The sequence below is a fragment of the Myxine glutinosa genome, chromosome 9, assembly GCF_964187855.1.
Source record: "Myxine glutinosa chromosome 9, kmMyxGlut1.1, whole genome shotgun sequence".
In the NCBI taxonomy this organism is placed as follows: domain Eukaryota; kingdom Metazoa; phylum Chordata; class Myxini; order Myxiniformes; family Myxinidae; genus Myxine; species Myxine glutinosa.
In genome coordinates this window covers 140868409-140895694 of record NC_136269.1, presented here as the reverse complement: position 1 = coordinate 140895694, position 27286 = coordinate 140868409, and the positions used below count along the sequence as shown (strand labels likewise).

Sequence of the window (27286 nt, the reverse complement as noted above, 5' to 3'; positions counted from 1 at the left end):
ATCAGATGATTATTGCTCAACATATTAAGTTAAAATGCTTATTGCTTCTAATGGATTCTACGATAGTTGTTGAACGATGTTTTCTTCCCACAACCCTTCACCTCCAACTTTGTCCCATGTCATCAACCACTTGCTTTGTGTCCTCCTGTCAGCCTCCACACCTCTCTTTCACCAACCAAGCCTGGGACTCTCTTAATTCCGGGCTCCCTTCAGTGTAATTGTACCCAACAGGAGTGGAGCAATGTCCTCCATGATCAATGTAATTTCGTTTTTCCGGCTCTGTTTTGCCCGTAAGGAAGCATGCGGACATGTTAAAGCAGGCTTGGTGTTGGGAACATGTGCGTTCACGAAGGAGTTGGGCCAAGGGCGTTGCTTGTGGTGCCGTCTTAGGTTGTGCCTACCTGATGTGTCACCGTGTCATTTGCAGACGAGCAGCGAGTTCGAGTTCCATTTTGAACACTGTGACCCTGAGGACATTTTACCCAACATCCATCAGGTCTGCCACTTCCGGCGGTCTGCCATTCCTTCAATGGAAATCCTCAGCATATTTATTTTGTAGACTTATCTTATCGCCTCTTGCTTTCAAGCAGATTTTCAGTCGGTTTTTTTTTCACTAATAGTGCTGTTTATATCATTTATTGTGAGGATCTATTGCTAATAACCAATAGGAAGGCTTATTTGCCAGTAATTGCACATTGTTAGCATTTCGCTTTGTTTTTGCACTTCCTGTTTGGCCTCCTTTGTGAGCGCGTTGACAATGCATGCTTATACATAAGGTCGAGGCAGAGGTGCACGGCAGTGTGCCTCGTACCTGGGGTTGGGATGTAATCCACTGAGCTACTTTCTTCATAACACGCACTATTGTCTCCACCTAGCTCCTCAGGGCCTCAAGACTCGATAAGCTGGGGGATAAGGCTGCCATGGTAAATACTTCTCATCTTCGTCATTGAGATGATGTCTTCTGAGTGTGGGAACTGTTCACATTAATTTTAATCAATAAGTTTCTATTGGATTATATAGTATGGGTTAATACCTGTTTCCACATAACACTCAACCTCGCTGTGATACTGCATCTCCATAAATTTAGCTATCGCAGTTTGGAGTATCGCAGCGAGCCCCCTCCCGCCCTCGCCCCCTACATCTTATGGCCCCTACATCCCGCCCTCGCCCCCCTGAACCGTTCCCAAAGCGAACTAATGCCGAAAGGCTCGCAGTGGAGATGTCACGCGCACACATGGACATATGAGACGCAACACAAGACTGATAGATGAGACAAACACAGCCACTGAGCTTGAGACAAACACAGCAACTGCGCTTGAGACAAACACAGCAACTGAGCTTGAGACAAAAACAGCAACTGAGCTTGAGACAAACACAGCAACTGAGCTTGAGACAAACACAGCAACTGAGCTTGAGACAAACACAGCAACTGAGCTTGAGACAAACACAGCAACTGAGCTTGAGACAAACACAGCAACTGAGCTTGAGACAAACACAGCAACTGAGCTTGAGACAAACACAGCAACTGAGCTTGAGACAAACACAGCAACTGAGCTTGAGACAAACACAGCAACTGAGCTTGAGACAAACACAGCAACTGAGCTTGAGACAAACACAGCAACTGAGCTTGAGACAAACACAGCAACTGAGCTTGAGACAAACACAGCAACTGAGCTTGAGACAAACACAGCAACTGAGCTTGAGACAAACACAGCAACTGAGCTTGAGACAAACACAGCAACTGAGCTTGAGACAAACACAGCAACTGTGCCGTCACTTCCTGGGGCACTATGGGTACCAGCAACGTAACAACAATGGCGCCGCCTTTCTCACCGCACTCAGCGGGGTATTTGCTTAGGAGGAATTTTCTCCTCTCCATGGATGACAACCGATGGGGGTTGTCCATGCTCTCTTAACCTTTTAAATGCTGAACATTAAGCAAGGAAGCGCCACTTTAAGTCTTTGGAATGACTCGTCTGGGATTCGAACCGCAGACCTCCCAGACTCGAGCTTATGTCTAGTAGACAATACACATTCAAGGCGTGAAATCGCTCATATATGTAGCATTTATCTCGGGCCTAACAGCCGACCTGATATCTCAAAGCTTGCTTGAGGTCGAACCGCCAACATTCATCAAAACATCCGCAAGCTTTTTACTCGGCTTGGATAGCCAATCATACGTCGTGGGCCACGGGAGAGCTCGCGTCGGGGCACAACCATTTTCAACCCGAGTTGAGTGGTGCATGGAAACGAGGTTTTAATATTTAATCTCCGAAAACACCACATTGTTCTTACTTGACATTTAATCACTTCATGCAAAAAATGATCACCGACTAGGTTATTGCCCACCCACAATGCATCTGGTTGTTTCTGTGAAATAGAGTCGTTTGTGATGTTTTTGATTCCTCCTTCTTTTTGTAGATCACTGCAATTCTTCAGTCACGTCTTGCACGAACAACCTTTGACACCAGCATGTGAGTTGTAATGTTACTGCTGGGTGGTTTGGGGGTGTTTACCTGTGACGAGGCATTTGTGCGGCGCATCCAACATCTGAATTATGACCTGTCGTGCAGATGTGGAACCGAAGATCGCATGCAGTGCTCGGCTGAAATGGTTCTACCTCTGGTCACGAACCCTGGCCATGTATGCGTGACGTTCCACTACCTGTTCTTCCAGCCGCTCAGTGGGTTTCCTGTAAGTGATTTTCCTCCCTCACCTCTTGCCATGGTGCTAGATTAACCTGCATTATGCGGACGTGATTTGCCTGGACTCGGTGCATAAGTACCACAACCACTTTGAGGTCTTGTGAAGGACGTAACTGTAAATTTGAAGATCCTAACTTCTTCCCAGGATGCAGGACCGTAGACTCGAGTCCTGAGATCTGGGGCCGACTCATCATGTGAATCTGGATGCTCCATAATGCAGCACGTTTTGCTGACTGACAATTCACTAGAATACAAGTTTGATATGATTCGTACCCTCCAGGGAATTATGACCGGAGATCCCGTACCCCAAAACACTAATACCTACGGTTCCCTGAAAGTTCCCCTTCTCAGCAGCATATCAGCAAATCTGAGGCCGAACATCAAAATATAATAAAGATGATTATAATATATTTGATATTATTGTGAAATCACTTCATGAATATTAATCCTTGACTTTTGTTCAGGCCATAGACATTCTGATCACCCCTCAGAATACACATAATAATGATACAATATTAATATAGTCATTGGTTAAGCTCGACGGTGTTTTTATGTTTGTAAGAAATGTGGCAATCGGGACCAAGGATGGTTGAAAACAGGAAGCAAGGCAAGATAAGGAAGCAAGGCAAGATAAACAGGAAGCAAGGCAAGATAAACAGGAAGCAAGGCAAGATAAACAGGAAGCAAGGCAAGATAAACAGGAAGCAAGGCAAGATAAACAGGAAGCAAGGCAAGATAAGGTATTGAGCACCTTCAGTAGTATGTCCAACAAATATTCAGCAGGCAGGGCGAGGGTTGATTGGTTGAGGCAGGGTTGATTGTTGAACTAGGTGTCTCGTCCGCTTGTATCAGTTGGTGGACGTTAAAGATCGCACTTCGTCCTTTGTGAAGAGTATGCTGCGAGCTATCACCAGCATCCTGAACATATCCCAATTCCTGCTCCAACCTCCAGGGGGCACTGCATCAGCACCGCAGCTGCATTCCCAGCAAACTTTGCCACCCGCAGTCATGTGCTGCAAACCAAAGAACAAATATTGAAACGATTACCCTGAGATGCCCGGACCACATTAGGTGAACTATTTCAAGTTGGGATTCGCTCTCACACCTATAATCTCAACAATGGATGTCTGAATAAGCTGCTATCATCGATACGGATGGGATCCCAGTTTGTTTTGTCTTCTTGTGAAGGAAACACTAAGATGGACCACTCAAATGAACAAGTGCAATGGATGTATGTGTCTCCAGAAAGCATGTGTCTCCAGAAAGCATGCGTCTCCAGAAAGCATGCGTCTCCAGAAAGCATGCGTCTCCAGAAAGCATGCGTCTCCAGAAAGCATGCGTCTCCAGAAAGCATGCGTCTCCAGAAAGCATGCGTCTCCAGAAAGCATGCGTCTCCAGAAAGCATGCGTCTCCAGAAAGCATGCGTCTCCAGAAAGCATGCGTCTCCAGAAAGCATGCGTCTCCAGAAAGCATGCGTCTCCAGAAAGCATGCGTCTCCAGAAAGCATGCGTCTCCAGAAAGCATGCGTCTCCAGAAAGCATGCGTCTCCAGAAAGCATGCGTCTCCAGAAAGCATGCGTCTCCAGAAAGCATGCGTCTCCAGAAAGCATGCGTCTCCAGAAAGCATGCGTCTCCAGAAAGCATGCGTCTCCAGAAAGCATGTGTCTCCAGAAAGCATGTGTCTCCAGAAAGCATGTGTCTCCAGAAAGCATGTGTCTCCAGAAAGCATGTGTCTCCAGAAAGCATGTGTCTCCAGAAAGCATGCTTCTCCAGAAAAGGCTCGGCCTTGTTTTTAGCTCACCTGGAACTTCGTTCCTTGGAGCTTATGGGATGGCACGTCGTCCATTTGTCAGTCCGTAAACACTTGCAACTTCTTCTCTAAAACTGCTGATTGGATTGTGACCAAACTTGGCGCAAATGATATTTGGTATGTTGCAACTCAAGTTTGTTCACGGCATTAAAAAAATCTGGCCCTATGGAGGTCTACATATGGGGGGTTATCCCCCAAAATAGGTATTTGCTTTCTTCTCAGAAACTACATACACAATTTCAATGAAACTTGATCACAACACATCACCCGTGATGTACCGAAGTTTGTTCGCAGCATAAACGGACCAGGATGCAACAGAAGAAGAGGAAAAGTAGAGAGAGGGGAGGTCACTAGCAGGATTGAAAGATAAAGTAAAGGGAGACTTGGACAAACAAAGAGTGTGGGCGAGGAATGAGGGTTAGGGGGGGTATGGATGGATCCAGAAGGAAACGCTCAGGAAAGAAAAACTGTAAATTGGGAAGGAGGTGGACTTCGGGGTTGGAAGGGCGAGTGGCGGTTTAACTGGCGTTGAAAAGAACATGGTTTTTGGATTGGAGACTATCTGAGATGATCTGGTGAACAGGTGTCTTGAAGATCTGGAGGGTTGAATTAAATCGAAAAGGATGTGGAAGTTGGTTCCACAGGTGGGGAAAAAAGAGGAACGAATGAGTGGAAGTGAGCAATGATCCTGGATTTAGGTAGTTTCACCAGAAGGGAGTTGCTGGTAGAGCTCGTGTGCCCTGTATAAACCTGTGGGGGTGGGGAGGGCAGATGGTGCAAGACCAGAAAGGAGGTGGTAAAAGACAGAGACCACCGATCTGTCTGTGATGGCAAAGTGATAGACCCATAGACTCGGCTTCATCACGGGATATTCCAATAATCTTGAAGGCCTTGGTTTTCACGGCGTCAAGCTGAGCAAGATGTGAGGCGGAGGAGCCAGGGCAGAGGGGGAGCAGTATTTCATCAAGATGCAAATGAAGGCCTTGTAAATGGATGAGAGTTCAGGAGTGCCAAGGAATGACTTTGTGTGATGCAGGATGCCCAGTCAGCGACTGGCTTTGGAGGCCAACTCTGAAATGTGGTTTTTGAAATGTGGTCTTGCATGGGAAAGGCCTTTTTATTTGGCATGACCCCACCAAGTATTGTTGATTATACAAATGGTAATCTATTTATTTATTTATGGACCCATTAGCAGTACTGTATAACATTTGGGTGTAAGTGTAAAAAATGCAGATTTTAACTTGCTGCACAGGTATTGTAATGTGGCCTAAAGGGATTAGTTTGCCATCTCAGGTATACCTGGAACTTCATTGTTTCTGGTGATGTTTCGAGTCTATTTGGAGTGTACTCATGACCCTCGCCAAAGTAGAGGGTATTGCATTTTGGTCCGTCTGTTTGTCTGTCTGTTTGTTTGTGTGTCTGTTTGTCCGCACAGAACGTGAGTATGTCTATTAATTATATTAGACCCTTGAAGACATTTTACAATGCTGAGACCCTTTAAGACCCCTAAAACGTTGTTTTTGCCTTTGAGACCATTGGAGACCCCTAAGACCTCTTCAAACCACTTTGACCCTTTAAAACCCCAACACTCTTTAAGATCCCGAAGACCCGGAAAACGCCTTAGACCCTTTAAGACCTTCTAGACCCTTAAGACCCCCTAAGATCCTCCAGACCCTTTGGAACACTCAAGACCCTGTAGACCACTAAAACCCTTTAGGTTCTTTCAGACCCTTTAGAACCCTGAAGACCCTTGGACTCCTTTCTACCCTTTCTCCCTTTAGACCTTCACACCTTTCAGATGTTTTAATACGCTGTGGACACCTTTCACCTTTAGTCCCTTTTTATATGTTTTCAGGCACTTTAGACCCCTTCAGTCAAGTCCGACCCTTCAAACCTTAAATTACCCCCCTTAGACCCCTTCGATCTTTTAAGACCTTTTGACCTTCAGACCATTTGACCGTTACAAATTTTCAGATCTATGACCGTTACACATTTACAACTAGATCATTTAGACCAGTTTCATTTGCAATCGACAACCATTTATTTAGGCCATCCCTCCATTTATTTGCCAAACAAGATATGCCACCCAAAGCAAGTCCTGGCGAGGGTCTGCAATCTCTGGTTGTTCTTTGTTGTTTCCAGTTTATGGTCAATCGTACTCATCCTTCCAATTCCGTGGGTGGTGCAACACCATCTCATGTCATCCCCAATCCCTACCCATAATCCTTTATATCCCCATTAATCTCACCCCAACCATCTTACTTGTACGTCGCCATGTTTCCTTCCCTCCCCTCTCTCTCCTGCTGTCGCTCTTTTTCTGTTTGTTCATTCCTGTGCTTGTTGCCGCAGCTCCTGCGCCATTATCGTTATGTGTCCTCTTTAATCATCCTTCACCTCGCTCCTCCATGAGCCGAGATTTTGAAAACAAAATAAATACCAGAATTTAATGCGGGGAATTGAAACTGTATGCTATTTGATAAAGTCTTTCTGTTACATTCTTTATAAGGTACTTTACCCATGTTGTTTGCAAACTACTGGAAAAGTCTTTTTTGTGATTTTTTTTCCCCCAGGATCTGAGGCTGATCGTGCACCTGCCACATATACTCGTACATCTTGCACGCATGACCTACACTGAATACATGAGACAAACACAGCCACTGAGCTTGGGGGGTGGGGGGGGGGGGGCAGGGAGGGAAGTGCCTCCCGATGCTTAACGGGTACCAGTGACGCCACAACAATGGCGGTCGCCTTTCTCACAGCACACGGTGGACCATTTCCTAAGGAGGAGTTTCCTCCTTCAGATGGATGTCAACCTATGGGATTTGTGCTTGCTCTTTTCCTTTTAAATGCTGAACCTCAAGCAAGGAAGCAGCACACGTACCATTTTTAAAGGCTTTGTTATGACTTGGCCGGGGTTTGACCCACCGACCTCCCAGACTCAGAGCAGGTGATCCAACCGTTACATCGGCGAGTCATTTTAAAATGATCGGTGGCCTTAAGCCCTTAAGTGTCGAGAATGAACCTCGATCTGTTCACTCGAAGTTTAAGTCGACTTAAGTGTCGAGTTTCTGATCAAAACGTGGCAAATGGATGTTCCATTAAACAGGAGCATCATTTTCAGAGCCAATGGAAGGAATCTCAGATGAAGTTGATGTTGGGTGTGGTTTTTATTTAAAAAATAGTTTTTTCCCAAAATACAGTACCTCCCCCACGCCCCCCCCCCCTTCTTTCCCCCACCACACTCATGAATATATTGATAAACCAATGGACTTTATTCATGTATTATTGATTCATTGCTCATTACTCACTCCTCATCTATCATTTGTCTTTCCAGGAGTCGATGTTGAAAATCCCTTTGCAGGATGTACGCAGACTGTACAAGCGCAGACACGTGCTCAAGCCAGTGGTGAGAGAGCTCTTTGGATTTGACTCGACCCTCATACTCGCAGCTTTGTGTTGTGCAGGCCGATGTTTTTACCTGTAGATGAGTGCTTTGTGTTGTGCAGGCCGATGTTTTTACCTGGGGATGAGTGCTTTGTGTTGTGCAGGCCGATGTTTTTACCTGGGGATGAGTGCTTTGTGTTGTGCAGGCCTATGTTTTTGTCTGTGGATGAGTGCTTTGTGTTGTGCAGGCCGATGTTTTTACCTGGGGATGAGTGCTTTGTGTTGTGCAGGCCGATGTTTTTACCTGTAGATGAGTGCTTTATGTTGCTCTTTTAAATTCGCGAATCATCGGTTTATCGGTTTTACAGTTAGGCCGGTTTGCCTTGAATCGCCTCTCACTGTCCTGATGACATTTAAGAGCATCGAGTCTTTTGCTTTTTGTGTAAATAATTGGATTTGCTTATCAGATCGTATGACGTGGCGGTTGATGGTTGTTTTTATTTTTCTACTTTCAAAAGCTCGATGCGTTAGTTGCCATTTCGTGACGATTGCTGTGGAGATGCCTCGTCATCGTTAGGATACATAAAAACAAGTGCAGTTGTGATATGTGCTTGCGTACATGATATCCCTCTCCCCTGGACATGTATCACAAAGGTAGACACGCTTGTAACTTCCATACAAGATGTACATTTCTAGGACACAAACGATGTCTACCTCCATTGGGGAAAATGACCGTACATCCTAAAGCAAACGCTTTCAGTTCCCATTTCATTTAATGACTTCTTCATCTTCTTTTTGGTCGTGAACCTATACGGTCCTGATGTGATGGTGTACAGGTAACATACTTACCTTTGAGTTGTCTAGTCTTGGTGTTGCATTACACAGCGTGTCGTCCCTAGGATGGGCATCAAGACGGGTGTCCCTGACTCATCAGCCAGCGTTAGTTGGTGGATGTTAAAGATCTCACGGTGTTTGTCGACGAACGTTGGGCAACATCTCACAGGCACCCTGAACGAGTTTCAAATGCCTGCTCTGGTTCTGTTGGGAAGGCAATGGCAAACCACTCGATGTGATCCTTTCCATGATATTTTTAGCAGCACTGGACCTGCCATTGAGCAGATGACCACAAGAGGGAAAGAGAACCAATGAATGTGTAATCACATAGAACTCGCAAAAAGTTCCTGAGAGCAGACTTCAGTATTCCACCCCAGAGTTGAAACTCAGCATTACCACATGAAGAACAGTTTCTCCTACGGTTTTATTGTTGTGTTTTGTAATCCATCAGCTGCAGCTCATGGAGGAACTAAGAGGGTGGCAAGCTGCCAGACCAACTGAGGGCAGAGGGGAACATGAGAACAATAAATGTTCAAACAAATTTATAGTTTGAAAAGGGGAGTAAAAGAGATTAGAGGGTGAATAAGAGTAGAGATCAGGAGTCGATCTGAGAGAAAGCACAAGGCGGCGATGGGCAGCACTTTTGAAATGCGAGAGGGAAGAGCCAGGGACGACAGACACAGGGAGTCGTTTCCACAAATGAAAGAAAGGTGCGATGTAGGAATGGAGGTGAGCGTTATCAGCTTGGTCTCGGGGAGGAGAACCAGGTGTGGATTCCTGGAAGAATACGGGTGGGTTTGGCTTGGACCAGAAGACGAGAGGATGGGAGGAGTGAGGCCAGAAGTGAGATAAGAAAAAAAAAAAAATCAAACTTTCTGTGGTGGGTGACAATCAGACCCTGGGACTTGCTTGACCCCCTACTGAAATGCCAACAACACAGTGAACCTTGGAGTTGGATCACCCTCATGGGTATAAATTAATTTCACAAAACTCGTTTGTTTCTATTATACAATAACTGATAACCATCCCAAACCCCTCCCCCCCCCCCCCCGCCCTGCCCCCCTTTCCATACAACTCAAATGCAACCCCAGTCCTCTGTCCACCCTCACCCTACTCAAACAAATAATACTTGAGGTTCACCAGTCATTATCAAAAGGCCCCTCATTGGTAAACCACCTCGATACCAAGTTAAGAGGTGCAAAATAGAATTAATTAATTGATTTTTATCTTTTTATTCTTTTAGCTCACCTGGAACGAAGTTCCGGGGAGTTTATGCGATGGCTCGTCGTCAGTCCATCCGTCCATAAACACTTGCAACGTCTCCGAAATCGCTGATGGAATTGTAACCAAATTTGGCACAAATGATATTTCTTATTTTGTGACTAAAGTTTGTTCACGGCATTAAAAAATATCGGGGTCTACCGGGGGTCAATGTGGATCCAGGTTTGACTCCCCCAAAATAGCAATTTGCGTTTTCGTCTGAAACGACAAACACTATTTCGATGAAACTTGACCACAACCTTCATCACCTGTGATGTTCCAAAGTTTGTTCACGGCACTAAGAAAATCGGTCTAAGGGAGTTAGCAGGGGGTCAAAGGTTTGATCTACCAAAATCGATATTTGCTTTCTTCTCTGAAACTACACATACAATTTCAATGAAACATGACAACAACCTTCACCACCCGGGCTGTACCAAAGTTTGTACACAGCATTCAAAAAAATCTGCCCCCCCCTTGGGGGTGTCCTGGGCGGGGGTGGATTGCCACCCCAAAAGAGGTATTTGTTTTTTTTCTCAGAAACTACACACACAATTATGATGAAACTTGACCACAACCTTCAACACCCACGATATATTAAAGTTTGACCACGGCATAAAAAAAAATCGGGGTCTAAGTTAGTCTATGGGGGCAGGGGGGAGGTTGTCCCCTAAAATAGGTATTTTTTTGTTTGATTGTTTAAAGTGTTATGATTACGTTAGTATGATTGTACGTGCTGCCCTGTCTCCTAGCAATAGTCCAGTCAAAATGTGAATGGACCCACCACTAATTGCAAGAGAAACGAAGTAATACTTTTCTGAGACCTTGATGTCTACTAAATATCTGCCCAAAATTATACTTAAATATATTGAGTGGAACATGGTTTTTCAGGTCCTTTCCGATTTGGGAACTTTTCGGACTACCGCAATGTTTGGAAATTAATTATATGACAATATCACTTAATAATACACCAAATCAACTCTAAATTATTTATTTAACCATGTTTGAATACACTACCACAACTATTTGTACCCAATGTCCTTCTGTCCATTCACAATATTTAACACGTCACTTCGTCTCTTCCATGGTCACTATCATCAGCATCCTCGAAAACGTCCACTGATTCGTCTGCATTTGCACAAATACCTCTGCACTCCCTACATGCAAATGTGCAAGGCAGCCCAAGTTTCTGACAACCACAACGTTTATCACTGCAACCACCCTTGCAAGAACACCTAACCAGCTTTAGGAGATAGTCTGGTGCTGCAGCGAGGTCAGAATGCATAGGGATCATCCTGGTGTCCATGATCCTCCATCCCCAGTCAAGCGGGTTGAGTTTGTGTCCTTTCCACTCCTGAACCTGTTGGAATACCCGTAGGCTGTGATATTTGGAAGCTGAGCTCGTGGGCGGAAGTACCCGTGGGTGCAACGATGTTTTGTTTGTTGTCACCTTTGCATGAAATTTTGCTACCCTCAATTCGTTCAAATTGTCTGATGGTTTGCCTCCGTACACACAAACCATTGCTCTGTCTCCTGCAGCAATGACCTCATCCTGTGTTGACTCTTTATTGCCGAAAATTAGGGCCTCTTGCTGGAACATTTCATTGTCCTTGAACAGTTTGAGTCCAGTGCCTTTGCCGATCCCAAAGACCCTTGATGTCGTGTCGCATCCCAGGTACGCATGGATGAAGAGAATGTTTTCACAGACAGTATCACCCAGAGCCTCTCTGACTTTGCCAATGTCCAAGTATTGTCTTGGATTCAATGAACCCTTTTTCGGCTCCGACATTAAGTAGAGTGTGTGCGCAGTATTCTTGCGAAAATAGTAGCACAGTAGTATCAACAAGTCAGTGTCTTCGCCAACAAGAACAGTGTTGGATTTTGAAGAGCTACAAACTGCAGTTGTTGCTATGAGTAGGTCCGCATCCCCACTCGCATGGAGCACTTCACAATGAGATTCTTCCAGTTTCTTACCAAGAATGTCTATGAATTGTTGCTTGTTCTCCTTGTTTCGAAGAAACTCTTCCTTCTTGACAGAAACCGTCATGGTTTGAGAAAAAGATACCTTCACTGATGGTCGCTCACCCCTTTTCTGATGGGCACAGTCTTTCGTTGAGGGACCTTCACGATAGCCATCAAACACGACGATAGCATGCCCGTAATGCCTACTAACATATTTCAGGTAGCGGTCAAGAATATCCTTGTACTGTTCACCTGACTGCCACGGTATGCGCTGCAATAGGGCACCGCCATCGAGTACGTATTGTATATCGGACGGTTGTGCAGTATCGGCAGGTGCCAAGGATATGATTGCTGAGGCTAACGCTGGCTTATTGGCGGACAGCAAGGCATATTTGGTCTCGAACAAAGATGGAGGATATGTGCATAACTCACAAAGGAGTGCTTTGGTCTCCTACCAGTCTCCTACCAGTCTCCTACCAGTGCCAGCGATCACGTCTCTGGAAGAGTAACTGAGGGTCGATATTGATGTCTCCGTCTGGTGTCTTCATTGCAGACTCTGAGTCCATAGTTATGGCTTGACCCTTCTTCTTGAAGCTGTATTCAAGCACACGTTTACCACTCATCTGGCCCAAGAGCCTTTCTCCCACAGTTTTCGCCTCATCAACATTCACCGTTGTCTGGGCAACTATACCAGTGAAAATGTTGTGAAGAGTATCGTCGTCTTGAAAGGGATCCCTCTCATGAAGAAACTCAAGCATTTTCTGGGTATCAGAATTTCTGGGTATATAAATTAAATATAATACGACACATTCACAATGACCACAGCGTTTAACTGTCCTCAGCACACTGATCAAATCTCTCACTGCAAGCGTCACTCCACCTCTCGTTCACGGCTCTCGTTCAATCTGAAAATAAAGTATGATCCACTCATTATAATTGAGTATAATTTTATGTATTTGTTCAGAGGATCGACAGGTTTCAGAAAAAAAAATTTTTTCTCTTGCAATTAGTGGTGGGTTAGGGGTAAAAGTTTGCTAGAATGACTGGACGACAACCATTGAAATTGGTTTAAAATACCTTTAGTCAGTGTAGTATACTGCTTTAGTCTACCAGGTGAGCGCCCAGGAGTATTGCTCCTATGTTTTCAGGTTCTGCTCATCTTGGTTTGTGGTATAGGGAAAATTCCCACGTGGCAAAAACCAGACGGGTCCCACGTGGCAAAAACCAGACGGGTCCCACGTGGCAGTCCATGACAACAATTTCATCCCATTATAATCAAAAGGGATATTTTTGTGATTTTATTATTGCCAAACCTCAGGATTTTTTCTCCAATAACATGGATCGGGTCGCAACGTTCACCTCACCACACATCAATACTGGGGTATAGGCTTGTTTTTCTTAGGATTAGATCACGCATGACATCATAATATGAGTATGTTGGATCAGATCATTGAAAGGATCAGACCGTGCCTCACCATTCTGAATTCCCTATAATTAAATTTATAGTTGGTGTATAGCTCATCTTGGTGTTGGGAGGGGGAGGGGTGGGTGGTGGGGGGAGGTAGGGAGCACACTATAGCAGGTCACAAAACCCCTTGTGGAGGGGGGGAAATGTTTTGTAATAACATTATTATGGTATTATTGTAGCTGTTGTTATTACTTTTGTTATTAGAAGCTGCGTTGGAAAAAAAACGCCACGGAAGCCGCAGGATTGGTCGTGTTAGTAACCCTTGTGGGGTATATAGACAACAGTAGATCGACGCTCACATCCATTCAATACGTTAAGTCGCTACAACCTCTATTGTGTGACCCTTAGCCCCCTGTCAAGTTTGAATGAGATTGGATAAGTAACGACCAAAAGACCCAGAGGACCCAAAATTTGGAAGACCAGGCTTCAGACTTTAGCATCCTCATGAGGCTGACCATCGAATATACTGTTAACTGTCATTTTTGACGGGCTTTTAAACTAGTGTGTATAAAATCTGGTCAAAATTGTTTTTTGCTGTCCTATTGTTCTGATCGGCACCCGCTCTTCTCTCAAAGCGTTGAAGATCCAAATCCCGGTCCCGAGATGTGAGCTCCATTTTTGTATCTAAAACAAGAAGAAAAAGACATAAAACATCATAGCCCCCATGGTTTTAGTAATTTTGCTGTACGGAGTTAAAGTCCATCAGTCGTCCATCAGTCAGCCATCTTTGGTCGGATTACAAAACAAAATCTTCTGCATATGTATACTGATGTATTGTCTGTGTGCCAAGGTTGAACAAAATCTGTCCATGCATGTCGAGAAATGGTTGGGGACACGTTTAAGTAACAAAATGGCCACCAGTCTGTCATCTTGGAGCTGATCTCAAAAGGAATTGGTGTGCATATGTGAGCCATCATTTATTATCTGTTTGCCAAGTTTGAACAACATCGGTAAATGCATGTCCAAGAAGTGGTCGACGTGTTCAACATCGCGTTTTTACAACTAAAATGGCTGTCGGTCGGCCATCTTTGATCACATCGCGAAACAAGATGATTTGCATATGTATACCATCATGCATTGCCTGTGTGCCAAGTATGAACAAAATCTGTCCATACATCTCAGAGATATGGTTGCGGACGGACAGACAGACGGACGTGACCCAATCCATAAGCGTCCCCCTCCCCCTCCCGATTTTGGACAAAGTCCAACGTGGTTAATAACCTTTTGGTGGTTTACCAGATCCACATACCAGATCCAGATCCAGACTCTCAGTGGAAACAAAGCCTAAACTGTTCAGCCTGGCGGACGGGGTGTGCTCTCTACCGAGTGCCGTTCTAGTTTCCTTGTTCCGGTTTTTTTATTGGTTTGTGTGATCTTTCCAACATTGCTTTTTAGACATCTTTCCTTATCCTTGATTGCTCATTGTATTTAGTTATCTTCTGTCATTACTGCAATCCGTTATAGAGATTTGTAATCCTCATACCATTTTGGTTTATTCAAATATCATTAAACTATCTTTCAGTGTTGTTGAAACATTCTGTTAGCACCAAAAGTTCAATTAAAACTCGATTGTTTTAAACATTCTTCATTATGACAAGATCGTTTTGTTCCTTTAGTTTTACAGTGAAGGTGTAATTCCCATCATACTCTGTGCAGGGCCTGGAGGTGTTCTGCACAGAGAGCGGACTTTGCTCGGATATTTACCTAAAGTTCTACAACACCAAGGACCGAGATGAAGTTTACTATCTGATCGCATCGTGCCTCGGTAAGGCAAACTTTATCTCTCTGTCTCGTCTCTCTCTCACACTCACGCCCCATGCTGGCCGTTCATGCGTTGGGTGCAGTGTCATGGCGGTTGCGTGTGTTAGTGTGTAGGTGCCCGGGGTCTGAGTTGAATCCTTCCTTCTGTATTCCCCCTCTCCCTTATCCTTACTCCATCTAGAGTCCCTGTATAGAGAGAGTTGCGACAACCCTGAATTAGAAGCCATTTTGTTTCCATTGTTTGCGCCACGCACGAGTGCACTGCCCGCTAGTGTGTATACATTGTGCATAACCTAGTACAAAATTTGAGTGCCTACATTGTGTAATTTGTGATTTGCACCGTGCCCCTCGCTTTTGATATGATTTTCTCTTCGTCCAAGATAAGAATCGGATTTTGTTTATTGCAATAATCTTTGTTCAGAAATGTAGTTTTATGTGGGGAGGAGAAGGAGGAGAGGGGGAAAAGGAATAAAAGGGAAAGAGGGGACAGGAAGTGCCTATCATTTTCTGGACTACCTTGCTCTCTTGCGTCTTACTCTCTTTGACGAGCATGCATGCACACAAAGCCGACAATGTGAACATTTTCAAATCTCTGTTAAAGACTCATTTATTTGAAAATGCCTACATCTGATTACATCTTAGGTTTTCTTCTTGTATAATTTGTATTTGTATATTCATCTCATTGGCTTTCTTCTCTTTTCTAAGCGCGTAGAGGCTCCTGCAATTTACGCTATATAAATTCCTATTATTATAACAAGATTGCCTTAAAATCATCTGACAAATGACAGAAATGTTGATTTTAAATATGAAAATTAAAAAGTAATTTAACTTTTCATGTCGGCGCACCGGGAGAAATACATATGCACAATTAAATTGTAATTATATAAAAGGCCCAGAAATTGTAATCCAGACTTGCAATGGAAGAGTATGCATGTAAAACATACCCGTTTTTCATAGCAATGTACAATTAGTTGTATGGTGTACATCTAAACTATTCCAAATTACATACATGTACATAATAATAATAATAACTATAATAACTATTTGTATAGCGCCTTAGCATGAAATGAACAAAGTGCTTCACAACATACCTTGAAGACGACAACTCACATTACACAATCTTAGAAGAATACGACTTAAAGCTACTTTTCAAAAAATACAATTAAGTTACTTTGGAAATAAATGTGTTTTGAGTTTTGATTTGAAAGTTTTTATGTTGTGTGAGGTCCGAATAGTTATAGGTAGTTTGTTCCAGAGGGCAGGTACTGAGTTGCAAAAGGCTTTGTCCCCGTATGGCAAATGAGTTCTATTACAGACAAGGAGAGTCTTATCAGCATGTGATCTTAAGTATTTGGCGTCATTAGAATGAGTGTAAGTATTAAAGACAACACTCACATTATTAAGTATTATTAAAGACAACAAACAAAGCCAGACAATAAAATAGAGCGTTCCTCGTCTGTATTCAATGCAAGGCCAGAAACACGCTAATATCGGACAGGAAACAACATGGTGTCCACAGACCACGTGACCAATTTTTTTCGGACTCTTCATGTCGCAACTCTCTCTATACAAGGACTCTAACTCCATCATCCCCTCCCGCTAAATCTCTCCCACCTCATTTTCATGTGTCTTTGAACAGAGAGAAAGAGAGCATATATTTTGAGAAATTGGCGGAGGCCTTGCCCTGTTTTGGTTGGTTGTGATCGCGACAAAATTGTTCTTTTTTTTTCTTTTTCTTTTTATGGCGTAGTCCATCTAGAACAGTGTTTGTCTGTCCGTATGTATGTAGAGTCACGTGAAAAAGTAAGCACACCCCATGTAAAGTTTTGACTTTTTCAACATATTTCAACATACAGCTATTTGATCTTCATTTCGACAATATTGATAGATAAAGGTGATATTGTCGGGGGTGGTAGCATCGTTGAGGCGGCGGTAGTCGCCACACGGGCGCCATCCGCACCCCGGCTTTGGCACGATGTGCAGTGGTGAGGCCCACGCGCTATTGGAGCGCCGCACGATGCCGAGGTGCTCCAACACGTCGAACTCGGCCTTTGCCACGGCGAGCTTGGCCGGGTCGAGGCGGCGGGCCATGGCGTAGACCGGCGGGCCCGTAGTGGGTATGTGGTGCTCGATCCCATGCCGCACTGCGACGGCCGAAACGTCGGCCGCGTGAGGGCCGGGAATTCCGCGAGCAGGCGAGCGAACTCGTTCGCCGTCGGGAGGGCGCACGCCAGTTCGGTCGGCGCGGAGCTGCTCATCGTGCACGCCAGGGAGCTGAAGGTCTCGGCGTTGACAAGGCGACGACGTTTGACGTCGACCAGCAGCCCGTGCGCGCAGAGGAAGTCGGCGCCCAGCAAAGCCATGGGGACGCAGGCGGTCACAAAGGTCCACTGAAAGCGCTGGCTGCCGAAGCAGAGGGTGACGTCGCGCGGGCTGAAAGTGCGTATGGCCGAGCCATTAGCAGCGACCAAAGAGGGGCCGCAAACGGCGTCCCGCCTGTCCTGCTCGGAGGCGGGTATGACGCTCAGTTGGGCGCCGGTGTCACAAAGGAAACGCCGCCCGGACGCTTTGTCCCGAATAAAAAGCAAGTTGCCCGAGTGGCCGGCGCTCATGGCTGGGAATGAACGCCGGCCCGGCCGTTTCCCGACTTGCCGAAAGTGCACGGGGGTCGGCACGTCCGAGCCTTGTGTCCGAACATGGCGTGGTAATAACACCACGCCTGGTCAGGTGGAGGCCCCGGCCGTCGTGTCGGAAGCGGTCGGCGCGGCGTGGCGGCCACCAGTTGCACCGGCAGTTCGGCCTCCAACCGCGCAGGGGGCTCGGGCGTCGTGGGCATCGCCTCGGACGGCGGCAGGCTCCAGGTAGCCGCGCCGATGTGTTGGCCCGCCGAGGAGATCTTATCGGCTTCCCTGGCGAGGGCGCGGGGATCGGTGATCGACGTGCCAGCCAGGGCGAGGCGTACCGGGTGAGGCAGCTGGCGAAAGAACAGCTCGCGGAACAGAAAATCCGGAGAGTGCTCACCGAGCAACGAGAGCATATAGTCCATGCGCTCGGACGGGCGCGTGTCGACGAGCTCGGGCAGGTCGAGCAGGCGCCGTGCGCGTGCCACCGGTGAGAGGGCGAAAGCGTCGAGGAGGAGCGTCTTCAGCGCGTCATACTTGTCGGCAGCCGGCGGGTGCTCGAGGAGGCTCAGGGCGCGGGCCGCGGTGGCGGAACCGAGCGCTGCCATGACGTGGTGGAAGCGGGTGTCGTCCGCGGTGATGCCTCGCAGGGCGAACTGGGAGTCCGCCTGGGCAAACCAAACAGCCGCGTGAGCCTCCCAGAAGGTAGGCAGTTTAAGAGTCACTGCCGTGTCCATGTCGGTAGGTCACCAGTGAAGGAGCTGCGCTCCAACGCGAGTCGAAAGAATTGACGCGACCAAAGACGGAATTCGTCCGAGTTGCTTTATTGAAACAAAACAGCTCAGGTATTCTGACAAGCCCGTTTATCGGGCAGCAATATATATACACATTTATGCCGGGGCGTTTGCCCGGGAAAACCGAGACCGGGCATGCCCGGGTGTCAAGGGCGAGTCCTGGAAAGGCGAGTCTGGACATGCCCGGGCGTCCTGGACGCGGCCTGGCAAGTCGAGGCTGGGCGTGCCTGAGCGATCTGGGCGAGCCCTGGAAAGGCGAGAGCGGGCATGCCCGGACGCTCTGGGCTAGCCCTGGAAAGGCGAGTCTGGACATGCCCGGGCGTCCTGGACGCGGCCTGGCAAGTCGAGGCTGGGCGAGCCCTGGAAAGGCGAGAGCGGGCATGCCCGGGAAAGACGAGACCGGGCATGCCCGGGTGTCAAGGGCGAGTCCTGGAAAGGCGAGTCTGGACATGCCCGGGCGTCCTGGACGCGGCCTGGCAAGTCGAGGCTGGGCGTGCCTGAGCGATCTGGGCGAGCCCTGGAAAGGCGAGAGCGGGCATGCCCGGACGCTCTGGGCTAGCCCTGGAAAGGCGAGTCTGGACATGCCCGGGCGTCCTGGACGCGGCCTGGCAAGTCGAGGCTGGGCGAGCCCTGGAAAGGCGAGAGCGGGCATGCCCGGGAAAGACGAGACCGGGCGTGCCCGGGAGGTTCGGGCATGCCCGGGAACAGCGAGTCCGGGCATGCCCAGGAGAGGCGCGTCTGGGCCCGTCCGGACGAGCCCGGCATGGCGATCGCGCCCTGGCCGCGTCCTGGCAGGTGCAAGGCGATTGTGTACATTCAGCGGGAACCGCTACAATATAATATAACAAATATCATGAAACATTTACATTTTGTAGTCAATTGTATAATTTAAATAAACATAGATGCAAATTTCACATGTGGAAAAAGTAAGTACACCCTTGGAGGTGGTAGGTGGTATAGGTGGTATTGCCCCCTTTGGCAGGAACAACCTCAAGTAGGCATTTCTTATAACTGTCTACCAGTCTGACATTGACTGGGAGAAATTTTTGCCCACTCCTCTGTGCAGAATTCTTTCAGCTGTGTGATGTTTGAGGGGTTTCTTGCATGCACAGCTTGTTTCAAATCCCCCCACAATATCTCGTTGGGATTTAGAACCGGGCTTTGACTTGGCCATTCCAGAACCCTCCATTTCTTTCTTTTCAGCCATTCCTTGGTGGATTTGCTGGTATGTAGGTCATTGTCATGTTGCAAGATCCACCTTCGGTTGAGCTTCAGCTTTCCGACAGATGGCCTCACATTATCCTCAAGCACCTTCTGGTACAATGAAGAATTCATAGTGGATTATATGATGGTGAGCTGCCCAGGCCCTGATGCAGTAAAGCTGCCCCAAACCATAATATTTCCACCACCATGCTTTTCAGTTGGTATCAGGTTCTTGTGGTCAAATGCTGTCTTTGGTTTTCACCAAACATGTCTTCGGGTTTCGCCAAACATGTCTTCTGGTACTGTGGCCAAATAGCTCTACCGTTGACTCATCTGTCCAGAGCACATTGTTCCAGAAGTGCTGGTCTTTGCCTCGGTGTTCATTGGCAAACTTTAGTCTTGCCCTGATGTTCTTTCTGGACAGCAAAGGTTTCCTCCTGGCACACCTCCCATGTAGATCAAATTTGTGCAGCCTCTTTCTAATGGTAGACTCGTGCACTTTGACATCAACAGTGGCAAGAGCTACTTGTAGGTCCCGTGATGATATTCTGGGGTTCTTAGAGACGTCTTTCAGCATCTTGCGGTCTGCTCTCGGGCTGAACCTGCTGGGGTGGCCTGGCCTGCACAAGTTGGCAGTTGTTTGGAATCTTCTCCACTTGTATATGATCTTTTGGACAGTCGAATGATAGATTTCAAATTGTTTGGAGATCTTTTTAAATCCCTTCCCAGACTCGTAGGCATCTATAACCTTCTTTCTGGAGGCCCCAGAGAGCTCTTTTGATCTCGGCATGGTGACGCCGCACACTTCATCAACAAAGAGCAAACCAAACTAAATGTCTGAGGTTTAAATAAGACAGGTTCCTCCAAGATCCTTTCTAACGATGTCCTAATCATTTGCACCTGAGCTGGTGCACCTGATTCTAATTTTAGGTATTTGAAGTAGTGATAAATGTAGGGGTGTACTTACTTTTTCCACATGCGAAATTTGCATTTATGTTTATTTAAATTATACTGTTACAGATCTCTACGTCGGCCTTTTTCCCCTTAAGAAGGGGGGATTAATCCCCTTGTGTATGACTGACCGACGTGAGTCCTGAAGTTGCCCAAGCTCCCTCCAGAGAGGCAGGTGAGCAACCTCGTTCGCGACCGCGGACAAGATGTTAATTGCTGAGCGGATTAGCAGCCGCGGCACGAACCATTAGCAAGTAACTGACCCGATTCTTAAACGTTGGCCAAATCGTGCCACAGGTATCCAATGGGGAAATCACTAAAACGAAACGGATGTAAAGGAAAGAAAGGCAAGGTAGGAAGAACAAATATAATTTATTACTACTATTTACACAATTAAAGGAACCAAGGAGAAGGAAAGAAATGAAAATAAAGACAGAAGGATGGAAGGATCAGAAGACACAGTGCAACACTAGCTTATACAGACTTACTTAAACCCCAGGACAACACAGAAGACGGATGACAATCAGACTTACACAGGGAATGAAGGCAGGGATGAATGGTACGGATGGCTGGAAGGGGAGGAAGGTTCAGTTGGAGCAGGAGAATGGTCGGGCCGGGAGTGAGCAGCCGCCGCCCCTCCGCAGGCGTGTTCGCACGGCGGCGTCGCTTTGTAGCCGCGGCCGAAAACCGCTTGCGACGCTCAAAGCTGCTGTGGTCAAAACTGCCGTTGGTTCAGCTCTGGTTTGTTCAAAGCTGCGGTAAACTCCTTTTGATGAACTTCTCCCTTCTCTCTTACTCTCAGCAACAACCACCGGTGGACTCTCTCTGACGCATCTGAACTCATCTCTGGTGGGGGCGTCGCATGACGGGTTATATAGGCCACACCCTCGAATCTCCGTGAACTTCCCCGATCGTTCTTTCTCCGCCCTCTCAAGCCAAACCCCTCGTGCTTGATTGGTCGGCAAGGGCTGGCTCACTCCTCCTTCCGATGACGAGGGCGGAGACACGCCTTTCTTCTCCGTACCGACCGCGTGTTCAATGGAGGGCGAATGCAGTTGGCAATTGCGGACAAATGGGGAATTGAAAGGGGATCTATCTTATTTGAATTCGGCACAATGCAGAGTCAATTAATGGGAAACACAGCCTTAAACTAATACACATAATAAAGAAATAACTATTTAGAAGGGTATATGATTTGCTACGTGCATGTATATGGACTAACTAAGGGGGACGACCTTTGACCTTTACACACAAAACGGAGATATTTACAAGAATTCATTACACTTACAGAGGGTGATATTTACAACAATTCTCAAATACACAACAATACAATGGACTACAAAATGTAAATGTTTCATGATATTTGTTGTATTATATCACCTTTTTCTATCAATATTGTTGAAATGAAGATCAAATAGCTGTATGTTGAAATATGTTGAAAAAGTCAAAACTTTACATGGGGTGTACTTACTTTTTCACATGACTGTATGTCCCGCACAAAAATCCACCAATCAGAGCTGAGGGTCTGGTCACATGACATGGGGACAGTGTTTAATAACCATTACAGTTTCATTTTTACTTAAGGGAAATATAATAACCTTCTGTGGAGCATTTTGGGATCCCAGCGGGTGTCGTAAGGTAGGTAGGAGGTTTCAGAAATCCCTCAGTACAATTATGATTTTGAAATGTGATCGACACGAACCTTGCTCTCAAATCCGGAAGTGAACAGATGACCATGGTTCGCTGGTTTGATATGTCAATACAATCGTGATTTAACATTATATTTTGATATATTAATACCATCGTATTAATTTGTGATTGGAATGATGAATGATGATTCATCATTGTTTCGAATGAAGCTATAGAGATTTTGAGTTTAAAGCAGAATGAGTAAATGACGTAAGGATTTCCATCTCTGACATTCACGGATTCCCCATATGCAGATTCACCATTGACTGGATATAGCAACATTCAGACTGGGTACGTTTTTTTTTTTTTGTCCAAGTCATTCACGAACCTGCTGTCAGGTTCGTGAATGACTTGGACAAAAAAAAAACAACCTTCAGGTGTGGTGTGCACACCTTCAGAAGGTGTGCCACCTTCAGTCAAACGTCGGGCATTGACAGCAGGTTCGTGAATAACCACCTAAAAGGTGGTTATTCACGAACCTGCTGTCAATGTCCGACGTTTGACTGAAGGTGGCACAGGAAATGTGGAATTTATTGGTTCATCATTTGCCATTTGCCCTCTTTTTTTTTTTTACCCAAGTCATTCACAAACCGGCTGTCCATGCCTGAAGTCCAAAAAAATTCATACTTGCATTATTTGCGAATTGGTAACTGGTATCCCCACCCAGGTCATACCCTCTTCAATTAAAGTATCAAACAAGCCAGGCTACGACGCTTAGACATTTGGTCTTGTTTTTTTTCTCCGTCCTCGATCCCGCATCTAGCACTTTATTTAATTGTATATTTACTTGCTTTCGTTCGGTTTAATTTTTTTTTTAATCTCTGTAAAATAATTTTTTTGCATGGTATCATGCACCCCTTGATCCCTGGTGTTGGGCTAGCGGCTAGGGTGCCGGCTTAGGATCCTAGGATCCTGGGTTTGAATCCCGGTCAATCGCTGAATTAACGCCAGGGGGGTTGACTCAGCCTGTCATCCTTCCGAGGTCGGCAAATTGAGTACCAGTTCACTGGTAATTCCCTGCTTGTCGTTAAAGGCGGCAAAAAGGGTTGGCGTCAGGAAGGGTATCCGGCCATAAAACATTGCTTCAAAAAGGGGACCGAAAAACAACAACAACCACGGTTCCCGAAAAAGGCCAACCCCCGCTTGCAGGGAAAAATGGCCTCTAAAGGTGGTTTTTATCATGCACCCCTTCCACCCCCACTCCCTCCCCACCCCCCCAAAGGGGTTCTTGCTGAAGAAATCTTTTCAGCGGCCGGAAAGTTGTCGGTGTTGAGCATGTACGTGCTGGGTTACATATGAACCAGAATGTTGTGGTTGCCATTTCAGATTAATGGTCTGATTAAGATGTCGTGATTTCCGGGTTAACCACAAAAAGTGGTCTCTTTGTTCCAGCTTCTCCGATGGATGTCCCCGCAATGAAAATAATCGTCTCAAATGCCCCCCCCCCCCCCCCCATTCATACCAATTAAGAAACTCATGTCTGTTTGTTCTCTTAATGGAACGATTGTTTCAAGAATTTTGATGATCCCCCTCGAGTGCCGCCATGACCATCGAATCACGTGATGATATTTCAGCGGCAACTGTACATGATTCTTCCAGACCGTGAGGATGATACGAGCTTAAAGGTTTCTTTTTAAGATTGAAATCGATGACCATGATTACCAAATGTATGCTTCATACATTACCAAATGTATGCTTCATACATTTCCAAATGTATGATCTTAACATGTTTTCTTTGTGCGGCTTCCAGCATTTAAAGACATTTTGGCCTAAAGCTTCTTGTTCGAAGTTTTGGGAATCAGGACACGTTGATTTAGAATGAATGAATGAATATGAATGATCGTTTTAAGGCCATTTTCCCCGCTAGAGCGGGGGTTAGCCTTGCGGGCCCTATGACAATCATGGTTCCCTGTTTGAGGCAATGTTTTTATGGCCGGATGCCCTTCCTGACGCCAACCCTTGGTCGCCTCTTACGATGCACAGGGATACGGTGAACCTATTCTAAGCCGGGGTACACACCGGGATCATTCATCCCAGCAAGCTGGTACTCAATTTGCCGACCTCGGAAGGATGACAGGCTGAGTCAACCCCCCTGGCGTTAATTCAGCGATCGACCGGGATTCGAACCCAGGATCCTAGGATCCCAAGCCGGCACCCTAACCGCTAAGCCAACACCACAACACGTTGATTTAGAATGCAAAACAGTTAACGATCCCCTACCTAGTGTGGTGGAGCAAGTGGTACACAGTGTCTCAAATGCTTCTACTGACACTGTTTCCTTACATGGTGATGAGGTCATAGATGATTTTGTAACGTTGTCAAAAAAAACTTATAAGAGCGTCTGCTCTTTGTGACCCCACTAGTGCCCCTAAAGTAGTTGTACTGGATACGGGTGTTGCAGTAGCTGAGGAACCTCAAGGTGGAGAAAAATAAAGATGAAATTATTTAATATTATAAAATTGTACTCCAAAGTGCACAGTGTGGTACGGCGGTTCCTTCAAATAGTTGTACAATTGAAGTGTTTCTTTGTTGTAGCTGACATCTGTATAATGTAGGAATGTATCATCATCACCAGTTTTTCCTGAGTCTGAACAAAATAGTGGTTCGGCCCTTCTCAACGTTCCCACTTCAACAAATGATCAAAGTACAGTTTGTCTGGCCCCGGCAGAGGTGCCCAACGAAGTTGTACAAGATGGTGGATTTGCGGCCCCATCTCAAGTCGAGGAGAGTGTGAAGCAGGGTTCTCAAAGTCGCACCCCGCATCACTCGGTAGACCCCCCAGACTTGCCTGTAAACGAGACGGTAAAGGTCCTGAGTGAAATTTACGACCCTGGCTGAATGTTATCTGAGCCGTCGGCGTCAGATGATGACATGGAGGTGGTTTATCTGTCACAGTCGTCATTTAATCACTTACAAGGATCTCCCCAGGTTATTGTGTCGTTTCTAAACGAGACGTTTAGGCAGCGAAATGTTGTAATTCAAGCACATTTTCCTGACTTTCCTTCCTTCATTCAGACTGCAAAGTGCATAATTAGAAATTCTAAAGATTTTGAAGTAACAAAACCACAAGTTCATACACTTAGACAATTATTTATTACGATAGCGGGGTTGGAATGTTCTCAGCAGCAGCCAAACCCCCTTGATTCGGAATGAAAAGGAAGGAAGTGCTTTTTGGCACCTGAAAGGGGAACCCAAATGCTCAGACCACCGCGACGCTAATCTATCCCTTGATACCCTACAAAATAGGTATGATGGGTCGTTTTCCGATTTGCGATTGATGAAGTTGGTAATTTTGTGATTAAAAGTCGAAATCTTCTTCTTCTTAACTATCAGCCGTGACGTCACCCAGTGAAAGCGACTGCCTTTTCCGTATTGTCTTTGGATCATATCAAGGACCGATTTAACTCACAGCGAATATTTTTCCAATGTCTACAAATATGTCTCGTCGATGCATCCTTGGTGGTTGTAGTAATTAATACAAATTGAGACGGTTTCATGCTACAACAATGGCCGAAAGATCCGATGGTTGTCAGAAATTGGACAAGGTTTGTCCGAAATACACTAGTGCAGATCGGGCCTTCAAGTTGTTCGGTTTTGTGGACATTTTACAGAGAACTGTTATGAAACAACAGAGATTGCTAGATATTGTGGTTTTCTGCCATGATTGAGAGGGAATGCCATCCCCACGATTAAATGGTAGAATCAACCGTCACTCAAAACAGTAATGCCATCTCTGCCGAGCTACCAGCATATCGGCATGGGCAATTTGAGTGGTGAATCGAACACCCACTTTGGCCTGCCAACGACAGATCTCACCTCGCTCGATGCATTTGCTAACATCACCGCCACCTTTCCCTATGCATCTCAAGAGCTCAAAAACCCTAGATAACAATACCCACAACAACCCCACTCCCCCCCCCCCCCGTTCCACCTTCCCTCCACCCTCTACACCCTCCTCCAGTACCCCACCACAATCCCCCATCAACCATCACCCCACAATACCCACCATCATCCCACACGCTTCCCCAGCCCTCTCCACAACCCCCCATCAACTGCCATCCTAGCTAACAATACTAATGGCCACCCTACAACTCCCCCCTTCTCCACCACCCTCCCACCCCAACAATCCCCCATCAACTGCCACCCTAGCTAACAACTCACGGCCACCCTACAGCTCCCCCCTCCTCCACCACCCTCTCACCCCAACAATCCCCCATCAACTGCCATCCTAGGTAATAATACCCACAACCACCCTTCAACTCCTTCCCCTCCCCTCTACCACCCCACTCCCACAATCCCCCATGAACTGCCACCCTAGCTAGCAATACCCATGACCACCCCACAACTCCTCCCCCATTCCCCTCCACCATCTCCACCACAATCCCCATCAACTGCCACCCTGGCTAATAATACCCACGACCACTCGACAACTCCTTCCCCTCCCCTCTACTGCCCCACTCCCACAATCTCCCATGAACTGCCACCCTAGCTAGCAATACCCACGACCACCCGACAACTCCTCCCCCCCCCCTCCTCTCCACCATCCCCCCACAATCTCCCATCAACTGCCACCCGTCAACTCTTACCCCCCTCCCTTCCACCATCCCTCCACAATCCTCCATCAACCATCACCCCCACAATAGCTACCACCATCCCACACGGACATCCGGAGAAACTTGATCTTTAAATTGATTTTCATTTTGAAAAATAGGAGATATAATATAATGCTTCTCCTGTTCCATGCATGTGTTTGGTTCCGTGTTTTGTGAAATAATATATTTGCTCTTGTGACTCGAGTGGGATTGAGTGAGATCTCGAGAGAGTACGCCACAGCACAGGCCTGACGAA

General features: G+C 46.3%; 1 protein-coding gene across 2 annotated transcripts in view; it reads left to right on the top strand.

Moving 5' to 3' along the window:
* NSMAF (neutral sphingomyelinase activation associated factor) overlaps positions 1-27286 on the top strand; it is a 214950-nt gene that overhangs the window by 47830 nt on the left and 139834 nt on the right. For both annotated transcript variants that reach the window (XM_078785018.1, XM_068127973.2), the window contains 6 exons: positions 428-496; positions 876-923; positions 2422-2474; positions 2574-2694; positions 7849-7920; positions 15076-15184. In XM_078785018.1, the coding sequence (XP_078641144.1) occupies positions 428-496; positions 876-923; positions 2422-2474; positions 2574-2694; positions 7849-7920; positions 15076-15184 (472 nt within the window). The remainder of the gene's footprint in view (positions 1-427; positions 497-875; positions 924-2421; positions 2475-2573; positions 2695-7848; positions 7921-15075; positions 15185-27286) is intronic.